Source organism: Saccopteryx leptura, chromosome 7, assembly GCF_036850995.1.
Source record: "Saccopteryx leptura isolate mSacLep1 chromosome 7, mSacLep1_pri_phased_curated, whole genome shotgun sequence".
In the NCBI taxonomy this organism is placed as follows: Eukaryota; Metazoa; Chordata; class Mammalia; order Chiroptera; family Emballonuridae; genus Saccopteryx; species Saccopteryx leptura.
Genome location: NC_089509.1, coordinates 83,896,517 through 83,908,876, shown reverse-complemented (window position 1 = coordinate 83,908,876; position 12,360 = coordinate 83,896,517). Strand labels below are relative to the sequence as shown.

General features: G+C 43.0%; 1 protein-coding gene across 1 annotated transcript in view; it reads left to right on the top strand.

Moving 5' to 3' along the window:
- The first annotated feature begins 1,142 nt into the window (after positions 1–1,142).
- Positions 1,143–12,360, top strand: part of BOLL (boule homolog, RNA binding protein) — a 40,710-nt gene continuing 29,492 nt past the window's right edge. The window contains exons 1-3 of the mRNA XM_066344877.1: positions 1,143–1,163; positions 6,241–6,384; positions 9,359–9,450. Coding sequence (XP_066200974.1) covers positions 1,143–1,163; positions 6,241–6,384; positions 9,359–9,450 — 257 coding nt within the window. The remainder of the gene's footprint in view (positions 1,164–6,240; positions 6,385–9,358; positions 9,451–12,360) is intronic.

Below are 12,360 nucleotides of genomic sequence, written 5' to 3'. Positions count from 1 at the left end.
AATGTTGTCAAAGAGACCCCCACCAACTAAATTTCCTATATAGCTTTAGACCTTGACCAAATTACCCTCCACATCTCCATTTCCTCACCTGCCATATGAAGATAATCCGAGTATCTATTTGAAGGATTGCTGTGAGAATGAAATGATTAAATATACTGATTACAAAGCACTGTGCCTAGCACAAAGCGAGGTCTTGATAAGTGGTAGCTACAGTAATAACCACCATTATTATTACATGAGTTTATCTAGTTGTAATTATTTACAACTTGGTTATGCCTTATATTATATACAGCCAATATAACATACCCTCAGCTACCTCTTAGAACTATTTTTTACAAAGCAGTCTCCCGGCCGCTCTAGCCACGGCGCGCAGTCCTCGCCCTGCCCCGCGCGCGGGCGGCTCGGTCGCCGGCGGTTCCCGAGGCTGTGCGGCGGCCAGGCGCTGCTTAGTCGAGTCGGCCCGCGAAGCCGCTCGGGCGCCGGCCTGGGGGCCCCGCCCGCTCGGCCGCATGAGTGACGGCGACAACAGGTGCGGCGCGGCGTCCGCGGCTCCGGAACCCCAGAGTTTGGCTCGTCAAGCCCCGTGGGTCGGAGTCTGACTCTGGAAACTGTCCTCCTCGCCTCGCACCAGCCTTCCGACGATGCGCCTCAGCCGGCTTCTGGCACCTTAGTCAGCCTGAGGTCACCTCAGCCTCTGGAAAGCCAGGTCCCACAGGCCGGCTTTTCTCCGAAGGGGAGAAGAGGGAGAGACGTGCGGTGCCTGGAGTTTTGCATAACCGTTCGCCCTCTCCTTCCCAGCCGTCCGAAAGCAGGCGAGAGCGGCCCCAGACCCGAGCTCGCGATCCGCCCACCCCACGCGCGTCCCGACCTGCGGCGCGCTCTGCCCGGAGACGGCCCCGCTCGGCGACCGCGAGCCGCCGCCGAATCCCGCCCGCGCGGCCGTCGCCGGCCCCTCCCCGCCGCCCACACCCGGGTGCAGGGTCCGGCCCGGGTCCCAGCCTGCTCCCCTGCGGCTGCCATCCCCGCCGCCGCCGGCAGGGGGAGCGAGTCCCCGTCGGGAAACGTGCTGTCGCCCCCTGGGTGCGAAGGTGCTCAGACTAGGTTTCCGTTTTCTCCGGGCGTCTGAAGAGCCGCGGAGGAAGATGGAGAGCGAGGCCGGAGCGGTGAGTACAGGGCTCGGGCCGGGGCCCCGGGGTAGCCGGCAGGAGCAGCGTGGACTCCGTCCCTGGGGGCCCGCAGGGCGAGGGCCGGGGCCCGGGCGCCCTCTCTTTTGTTGGAGAGAGACGTGGACAGGGTGCCTCATCGTCCACGGCCAAGAGCGGCACCCGGGCAAGCCTCGCCGGACTGGGCCGTTGTGTCGTGGGCTCGTAAGGTGCGGCCAGTGGGCCTGACCAGGGTCCGGGCGGGCTGGGGGGTCTCGGGAAGGGCTGGGAGGTTCCGGGAGGCAGGCCCGGGGCACCAGACCGGTCCGGGCCAGAGAAACAGCTTTCCCGCCGAAACTGGGCTCGGCTGCGTCCTTGACGCCCGCTCGCTCCACCGACACTCAGCCCAGCCGCCTCCTCGACGAGTTGTCAGGGCGGCCGGCTCCTCCTCTCCCAGACCAAGTGGGGACCCGAAGGCTTGAGCGACCGGGGAGAAGGACGCCTGGGCCCAGGGGCCAGGGCCAGGCCAGCCCCGGACTCGCGAACACCGAGCGCACGCCCGAGTTGGATTAGGGCCCAGCAGGGGGAGGGGCGGAGACCGAACAGGCCTGAGGGGCCGTGGCGACGCAGACGTGCCCCGCCAGCAGCCAATCAGCGCGCGCCACGCGAGGGCCTCGGGGTCAGCTACGCACGAGGCCGACGTCGGCTCAGTGCCGTTGAGGGTTCCCGCCACGGCTGCTGGCGGGTTTGTGGGGCAAAATTTCTCGCTGGTTAGCCTTTTTTTCCCTCCCGCACTTTGGTGGGGAGGGGGTGGATCCTCGTGTCAATGCCCAAATTCACGATGACGCGAGAGAACCCGAGGAAGTCGTCTCCGTGGCCATTTCCTCCGGCGCCTCAGCTTGCTGGCCTCGGAGGGGAAGGAGCTTCGAGGCCGCGACTGCGACGGTTAGCCTCCCCTCTCCCTGTTGTCTTCGTTGGCGAGTGCAGATGGTCGATTTCGAGGTTCATTCTCAAGGGGTGGAGGTGGTGAAGGCACATTACTTTAGCGGAAGTTTTTAATAAACTCTCTAATTCTGGAAGTTGACCAAGTTAAGAACCCTTCTAACCCAGTAACAGCATCTATCTAGACGGTTTTCATACGTTTGCAAAATTATTGGTACCTGAATTTGAGGCTTCAGTGGTTAATTCAATGCATTGCTGTCCTCTAAGGAGCTAAGGTGTTGCCTCTAGCTGACCTTTGTTACTTCTAAAGTTAAAATATTTTCTAGGCTATTATTCATATTCTGTTCTAAAGCCTGCAGGCTACTGGATGGTATACCATGAGCAGAAAGAAATGATTCATTCGTTTATTCATTCGTTCAACAAATATGTACGGAATCCCTGCTGTGCGCCATCACATCACTACTATAGATGCTGCAGTGAACAAATCAGGCAAAACTCCTTTCCTCGTGAACATTACATTATCGTGTAATGTAATTACAGAGACAGACAATACACATAATAAGGAAATTCTATATTATGTTGGAAAGTGATAAGTGGTAAAGAGAAAAATCTCAAGATTGGAAATAAAGCACCCTGTTCACTTCTGTTTATGTCATCCTCTCTCAATGAAAAAAAAAAAAGTTTATTTAAACAAATTTGAGAACAAATGAGCTCATTCGTTGAACACAGTTTGTTTTTTTGTTTTTTGTATTTTTCTGAAGCTGGAGACGGGGAGAAACAGACAGACTCCCGCATGCGCCGGACCGGGATCCACCCGGCACGCCCACCAGGGGGCGATGCTCTGCCCCTCCGGGGCGTCGCTCTGTCGCGACCAGAGCCACTCTAGCGCCTGGGGCAGAGGCCAAGGAGCCATCCCCAGCGCCCGGGCCATCTTTGCTCCAATGGAGCCTCGGCTGCAGGAGGGGAAGAGAGAGACAGAGAGGAAGGAGAGAGGGAGGGGTGGAGAAGCAGATGGGCGCTTCTCCTGTGTGCCCTGGCCGGGAATCAATCCCGGGACTTCTGCACACCAGGCCGACGCTCTACCACTGAGCCAACCGGCCAGGGCCACAGTTTGTTTTTAAAAGAATTTGAGGCCCTGGTGGGCTGGCTCAGTGGATAGAGCATTGCTGGGAGTATGGACATCCCAGGTTCCATCCCCCATCAGAGCACACAAGAGAAATGACCATCTGCTTCTCTCCCCCTTCCTATCCCCCTTTTGTCCCTCTTCCATTCTGTAGCCAATGGCTCATTGGTGAGAGTGTTACCCTCAGGTGCTAAAAATAGCTTGGTTGATTCCAGCATCAGTGCCCCAGATGGGATTTGCCAGATGGATCCAGTCTGGACACATGCAGGAGTCTGTCTCACTATCCTCAATTAAAAAATAATAATAATTTCATGAAGACTGATTTTTTAAAATTTGCAAATAGGTACAGAAACAAAATTATATCTACTATTCTATTATTTCTGGCCAAACAATTTATAGTTGAAAAATAACACTAAGCATCCCAGAATCATCTATTCTAGGCACTGTCCTGCAAGTTAAGTCACTAAAGTTACAAATAACCTCCAAATGCCCAGAGAGGATGCTGTTAAGATTGGATTCCCAATTTCTTTAATTGGAAACAACCATAGCAGTTAATAAATGTGATGACTTTTCTGTGGATTAATAGATGTTTTTATGAACTCCCTTATTAGAGATCCTGCCCCCCCCCCCCCCACTTAAGATTAGGTGGAGAATAGAGCCCATAAGGCCTATAACCTCATAGTTACTACTGGCCTCATCCTTTGTACATCTTGCAGAGATTAATTTAGCAATGATAGTTTTATTGGCTAATGAAGTGACATAGAATAAATGTGAAAAAGAACAATTTCATTATCTAAGTTGAAAATTCATTTTCATGTATTTGTTTCAGAGAACTGCAATTATGAAGCTTTTGTGAAGCACTCATTTAGTATATTGCCCCAGAAGTCTGTTTAGTGTTTGTAGAAGGAAAATTAGCAAGTTCTTGAATTGGTTTCTTTCCAAAATTCTATTCTCAAGTCTTGCTTTTTCAGATGTACCTTAAGAGTCTACTATCTTGCCATTGTGTAAAAGCTTATATGTAAATATATATGATATATTTATTAAAATCTAAAATTAAGTCTCCTGACCTAGAATTGTGAATATATGAATATATGCTGAGCTCAATTCTTTGGTATAAAAATGTATGCTTATGAGTTATAGGTATATAATTTTTAAATTTTATTTATTGATTTTAGGATTAAGGGGAGGGGGACAGGGGTGGGGAATGACAAAGAGAGGGGAGAAGCAGGAAGCATCTATTCATGCTTCCTGTATGTGCCTTAACCAAGCAAGCCCAGGGATTCGAACCAGTAACCTCAGTGTTCCAGGTCGAAGTTTTATCCACTGTACCACCACAGGTCAGACGGTATTTAATTTTTTTATGAACTCAGTCAAATCTTCAAACTGACAAGTACATTTAAAAATTTGATTTTAGAGATGAAAAACAGTGAATTTTAATGTTAGTGGTTACTAACTTGTCAATATTCTTTAGCCGGAGACTACAAGGAACAGACCTGAAGTTTAATAGGGTCTATGGAAATGTTGCAACTAGGAAAGGCATACACCATAGGACATCTCAGTAAGACAATATTAGAATTTAAGATGATGTTAGAGCTTAGGATTTAAGTTTGTGTTAAGCATTTTTAGAGAGGATATAAGGGGTAAAAAGGTTTTACTCTAAAATGCATGTTGTCAGGATGTGGTAGTAATTTTATGATCGGTGTGTTAATTCTTATCTTGTAGGCAAGACAAATAGATCAAGGCTAATGCTGTGATTCATAAAGAAGAGGCAGTCACTCATTTAAGCCAGAATAGAGAGATATTTGGTCACTCTTGTGGTTTAGACAATGCTTTTGTTTCTGCCAGTGTCCAGACATGATTATGGAATGGTCTTATTTTTATCTTGATCCATCACAATCACAGAATAGCTTTTCCTGATGTTGGTGTTCTGTTAACAAAAGAATACCACAGCCTAGCTGTGAGTTCTAGGCCAACTCCTAACATACCACCAGGACGTACCTGCTTATGCCAAACTGCCTCCTAGCTTTCCAGGGCTGTTTTTCTCTATCTCTTTTTTTTATTTTTTTATTTTTAAATCAAATGAGAGGCAGGGAGGCAGAGAGACTCCCACATGCACCCAGACTGGGATCCACCCAGCAACCCCTGTCTAGGACTGATGCTCTGCAACCAAGCTATTTTAGCACCTGAGGCGAGGCCGTGGAGTCATCCTTAGCTACTGGGGTATACTTGCTCATTTGAGCCATGGCTGCAGGAGGAGGGGTGAAGAAGCAGATGGTTGCTTCTCTTGTGTGTTCCCTGACCAGGAATCGAACCCAGGACTTCCACACACTAGGCCAATGCTCTACCACTGAGCCACTAGCGACGACCTGCTTTTCTCTTTATCAAACTTCTTTTTGAGTTTAACATTTTTCCTTAATATTTATAATATATACTTAAGTAGTATACTTAATAATTAACATAAGTATGGTTAGGTAATATATTTAAACATATTTATGTAAAGTTATTAGCTTTAATTATAATCTTCATAAATTAGAATAAAATTAAAGTCTAAAGTATTACATTTTATTTAAATGGCTCATCTTTTTGAAAAATACGGTACATGTTTTCAGCTGGCACCAAAATCCTGTGCCTGGCCAGTTGGCTCAGTGGTAGAGCGTCGGCCTGGTGTGCAGGAGTCCCGGGTTCAATTCCCGGCCAGGGCACACAGGAGAAGCGCCCATCTGCTTCTCCACCCTCCCCCTCTCCTTCCTCTCTGTCTCTCTCTTCCCCTCCCGCAGCCAAGGCTCCATTGGAGCAAAGTTGGCCGGAGCACTGAGGATGGCTCTGTGGCCTCTGCTTCAGGCGCTAGAATGGCTCTGGATGCAACAGAGCAATGGCCCAGATGGGCAGAGCATCGCCCCCTGGTGGGCATGCCGGATGGATCCCGGTTGGGTGCATGCGGAGTCTGTCTGACTGCCTCCCCGTTTCCAACTTCAGAAAAATACAAAAAAAAAAAATCCTGTGCTAAAAGTTTAAAAGAGTTTTATCTTACAGCAAACATCAAATCAGACGCAAACAGATTCATTATCTTCATCCCCTAATCCTGTGTCACCTGTGCCTTTGAATAACCCAACAAGTGCCCCAAGATATGGAACAGTGATCCCTAATCGCATCTTTGTAGGAGGAATTGACTTTAAGGTACCTATTTATTCATACAATATGGTGTATATTTTTCATTTCAAGTTATTTTTCAGAAATTGTTTCCTTGGGCAACTATTAATGTAACATGTTTGCTATTTGTACAATGATTAATAGGTTTCAAATTATCTTAATATAAAGAATATTTTCAAAAACAATTGAAATTAAATAGAGCATATATAATTGTTCAATTTCATATACCATACAAGGAAATTGAGGCTCATTGACCTATCTGTAGACCTCTAGCTACTTAGTGACAGAATAAAGACTAAAATCCTAGTTTTCTGACTCATAGCTCCATATTCTTCATTTCACCATACCACACTAATTATACCTTCTTGCAAATACTCCAGTAGTTCAAATAAAAAATGATTATAATTTGCAAGAAAATTCAAAAGAACAAAAAAATTTACTCCTATGAAATCCTGTTTCTTTATCCCAACTTTTATTTCAGGTTTCCTGAGTAACCTCCTAGACTTCCATCTTTTGAAAATTGCTTTATATCACCAAATTTAAAATTTGATTCCCAAACAGGCTTGTGTTCTTGTCAGAACAAAACATCTTAACAGTACTATATTTAAATAATGTAGGCAGCCATTCAAAAAAGGCATGCTTTGTGAGATACTTTTCAGTATCCCCATATGGGAGGTAGTAGTAAACACCTGCAGGAGAGTCATGCATGGATAAAGTGGAATATACTCTTAGTTCCATAGTAGATATATGGAAGTATTTCCAAGCTGCCATATTATGTATTGAAAATCACAGGAGAGTTGCCTTAATTAAAAAAAAAATCCCAATGTTAAGGTATGATATTTGACAGTTATAACTCACTGTTTCCCTGTAATCAGTCTGTCATAATTTAGATAGAACTATTTTTTCTTGCTCAAGAGAAATGTTACATGTAATGTATTTGTCAAAATAATGAATCTTAAGCAAATATAGATTGGTTTACTAAAAATAAAGAAAAAGTATTTCTTATGAAATGCTAACTTTTAAAAAGATTTTGTTTCTATGGAAAATATTGATGGCAGACCATAAATATTCAAATTGGTTATTCTTGGTCAGAATTTATATTACAACAGCTTAGCATTTTTAAAATAAATCATAAATAAATGTAAACATTTGTATGGCTAGGTTATGCTAACTTACCGAAACCTACAACTACAAAATTAATTTTGGAGGTCATTGTTACGGTATAGTCATAGCTTTGGAGGTAACCGTTAGAGTTCCTTCCCTTACACTTTTTTCAAAATCATAGATAAATGCCTGCAGTGAAACAAATTACTATAGCAGGAGATGGTCTCAAACTTTTAAAAAACTCTTCTTTTTAGAAGCCTGTAGCCCACCTCTCTTTAATATTTAATCATCTTGACTTTCTGTCTCCTTAACTTTTCAATGAAGTCGAGTTGCAAAATTGAGCTAGTGATTTTTTCTATCAGAAAATAGCTTTAATTTGTTTTTAAATCTGTAATAAAAAGTATAATTCTGGTGTTGATTTCCATTTTGTATTTATTGAAATAAAAGGCACTCATTTATCCTCAGATAACTCAGTGTTTATCATCATCCAGTGTAGCAGGCTTTAGGTTACTAAACCAATAGTGTATATAAATAGGAGTGAGATAGCTCTTAGGCATGTGTTTTCCTATGTTATACAAAAAATTTTTTTCTAGGAATATTTAAAGCCTCTTGGGGGCAAACAGTTATAGCTGAACCAGAAAATGAAATTGCAATAAATTTAGTACAAATACTATAGGAAGGATGATATGAGTCATGAGATTAATTAAAACCAGATATGCCAAAACCATCTTTGTGTATATTTGTATAATATACATTTTGTATATTATAGTCTATGACTCAATTTTTTTTTCTTTTTAAAGCATCATACTATCTGTATTTAGCCGAAATGTATATTGAGTATGATAAAGCATCTAAAAGCTTTAAATCTTGTAGCTACTTAATTGTTACCACAAATTGAGTTCAAGTACTGTAGGGAATATATTCCTTTTCTAAGACCTTGCTCTTCCGGTATACTATGCTGATTAAAATAGTGACTGGTGTAGGCCAACATAACTTGGTTACACTATCTTAACTGTGGACCTCTCTAGTAACACAGGTTTCCTCTGCTTTCTGAAAGTAGAGCATTCCTATGAAACCTTTTGTAAACTGAAATGTTGTAAAGCAAGGAAGCATTTACATATGGAAAATTTTTGAGTGTTTCCTGGACCCCCAAAAGAATAACCTACTAAATCATACCAAATATGTTTAATTATGTCGTTTTAGGCTAAGCATAATATACTTACAAGCTCTCTTAAGCTTTTCTGATACCTTAAGATACATCTTGCTCAGGCATGCACAGACTTAATCAAGATAAAACACATATGCCCACAGACACAGTTCAAAGCTATGGCAGCTTGACACTGAGCTGCTGAGTGCAGTTCAGGGGGAGGAGCTTGGCAGTGTCATTCTTTTTGCTTGGGTTGCTTGCTGCCTCTGTAAATGCTTGCTTCAAAACAAATTCTGAACACTATTTTTCCTTTTTTTTGTAAAAGCAAAAATCCTTTTTGGTCTGCTGTAAGGCAAGGTGATATAAGGCAAAATTTCAAAGAATGAGGCATACCCATGTGTCCTTACTATAATTACAGTTATACCTTATTAAAATTATTATTTCTTAACTGGCCAACTAGAGAATAAGAATTCCTTTGAATACTGAGCTTTCTTTGTAGTTTTAAAAACAATTCAGCTTAAAACTTCTTATTATTAAACCCTTTTTAACTATGTTACTCCATAAAACAAAGTATTGACATATATTGATTTTAATAACCTAGTAACTTTATGCACTTTTTAATGAGAGGTATTCTTATATTCATATTATTTTTACTTATAAACCTTTGTGTTTCCAAAACAAGCATAAGAGTTTTATTTCATCATTTACCAATTAAACAATGTTTATTGTGTTTTCTTTTTATGCCATTAGACAAATGAAAATGATTTAAGAAAATTTTTTTCCCAGTATGGGTCTGTAAAAGAAGTGAAGATTGTAAATGACAGAGCTGGAGTGTCTAAAGGGTTAGTATCACTATTAATAGTATACAGAGTTAACAATTGTCTTTTTATTGGGTTACTAAATTTTGTGTGCTAACTTACTCTGGTTCCTTTTTGTTGTAAAAAGAGAATTTTGTGCTCTCGTCTTTCCTTCTACCTTTTGATCGTGTGTGTGTGTGTGTGTGTTTTGGAGGGAGGGGGACACAAATTAATATTCCTTACTTTGTTGTGAAGTTATTCTTGGGTGGGCTAAAGGACTACTCACTGTTACATAGCACGCACTTAGGTAGGTAATGTCCAATAGCTAAGGAATCGGAAGCTAAAGGAATCAGATACTTTTAGAGCTAAATACCTGCTTTAGACTAAAGAGAGCTTTCTCTGAAAAAGCTAACACAGTGGAATGTCTGTAGGTTATGCCTCAGAGATCTAATTAAGAGACATCTGAGAAATATAATGTGAGAAAAATTTACATTTATCCTCTTAATCAAGGAGAATGAAAATTGTGAAGAAAGTAGTAGGATTTATCTAGAAATATCTGATGACCACAGAACTGTTTCAGTGGATTGGTATATGCAAAAGCCAAATGTCCGAGAAGAAGGTAGTTTACATAATATATTCACTTAAGAAGTTTGACTGTGGCCCTGGCTGATTGGCTCAGTGGTAGAGCGTCAGCCTGGCGTGTAGATGTCTGGGTTGGATTCCTGGCCAGGGCACACAGGAGAGGCGACCATCTGCTTCTCCAACACTCCCCCACCCCCCATCCCCTCCCTCCCTCCCTCTCCCACAGCCATGGCTTGATTGGCTCAGGCACTGAGAATGGCTCCATGGCCTCTGCCTCAGGCAGTAAAAAATGGCTCCAGTTGCAACAGAGCAATGCCCCAAATGGGCAGAGCATCGCCCCCTAGTGGGCCTGCCAGGTGGATCCCAGTTAGGGGGCATTAGGGAGTCTGTCTCTCTGCCTCCCCTTGACTCACTAAAAACTAAAAATAAAAATAGTTTGACTGCAAAGTTAGAGAAAATGGTTAAGGCAGTGGAGATCAGTAAAAGATTGTTTTCTTGAAAGAGAGGCAAGACATAACATATTTATAGGGATAAGAGAAGGGATCAATGAGGAAAAAAGAAAAGTATATTAGTGGGAAACGATATATGACAAATGGGTACTTTGGAAAAGATGGGATTCTGCAGAGAGGTTATTTCCAAACAAATGATACTTCCTCAGACTAATGAACAATATTAAGATAAAGTGAGATTGTACTTTTTTTTTTTTTTTAGCGGGGTGCCGGGGGTGTGCCAACAGGGACACACAGGAAGGGAGAGAGATAAGAAGCATTAATTCTTTCGTTGCAGCACCTTACTTGATCATTCATTGCTTTCTCATATGTGCCTTGACTGGGGGGCTCCAGCCAAGCCAGTGACTCCTTACTCAAGACAGAGACCTTGGTCTCAAGCCAGTGACCTTTGGGCTTCAAGCCATCGACCTTTGGGCTCAAGCCACTAACCATGGAGAAATGTCTATGATCCCATGCTCAAGCCAGCGACCTCACGCTCAAGCTGGTGAGCCCGCACTCAAGATAGCAACCTCAGGGTTTTGAACCTGGGTTCTCAGCGTCCCAGGCCAACACTCTACCTGGTCAGGCAAGATTGTACTTCTTTCATTTGCAGTGTTTTGGTAATTTCCATTTTTTATCATTGAAAATTATATAGAAATACATATAAACTGTATTTTATGCCATTTCCACTAGGTGGTGTATGTGTTCTATCAAAAAATAGTGTAATAATTATTTCTTTAACCCTTTTTTAATGTTTGGGCAAATGGAAAAAGAGAAATTCCTCTGTTAGAAAAAGAACTTTATATATAATACAGTAATTATGAATTTAAGAAAATAAGATACTTAGCATTACTCAAAAGTTTTAAGTTATCTAAATAGAAATTATGTTTTGAGGGGATATTCTTTTTATCTCTCTCATTTCTTTTTGTCTACCTGTTTTAGTATTTGTATCTTGAACATTATATGAAATACACTCTGAAGATAACAATTATATATGAAAAGTGGATGTAAAGCCTGAGTTGTACATATTTTTAATTGAATTTGTTGATATATATCTAATATACTATTTTTTTTTAATTTATTGGTTTCACGTGGTTTGCCAAACCAGGCTTCATGAAGAAATTTTTTAATAAAAAAAGTTTTAGCCCTGGCCGGTTGGCTCAGTGGTAGAGCGTCGGCCTAGCGTGCGGAGGACCCGGGTTCGATTCCCGGCCAGGGCACACAGGAGAAGCGCCCATTTGCTTCTCCACCCCTCCGCCACGCTTTCCTCTCTGTCTCTCTCTTCCCCTCCCGCAGCCAAGGCTCCATTGGAGCAAAGATGGCCCGGGCGCTGGGGATGGCTCTGTGGTCTCTGCCTCAGGCGCTAGAGTGGCTCTGGTCGCAACATGGCGACGCCCAGGATGGGCAGAGCATCGCCCCCTGGTGGGCAGAGCGTCGCCCCATGGTGGGCGTGCCGGGTGGATCCCGGTTGGGCGCATGCGGGAGTCTGTCTGACTGTCTCTCCCTGTTTCCAGCTTCAGAATAATGAAGAAAAAAAAAAAAGTTTTAGCCTGACCTGTGGTGGCGCAGTAGATAGAGTGTTGACTTGGAATACTGATGTCGCTGGTTCAAAACCCCAGGCTTGCCTAGTCAAGGCACATATGCAAAGCAACTATGAGTTAATGCTCCTGCTCCTCCCTTCATTTCTCTTTCCTCTCTCTAAAATGAATAAATAAAAAAATCTATAATTTTTTTTTTACTTTGATTCCAATTTAAGCCAAACTTTTACTGTTTTAGAAAGACATTATTGCTCTGGACTGAAACTTACTGTGTCCTAATTTGTAAGCCAGCATATGTATCTCTCATGCATTTCTGCCTTATATAGTTCAGGTCTAAACTGTTTCAA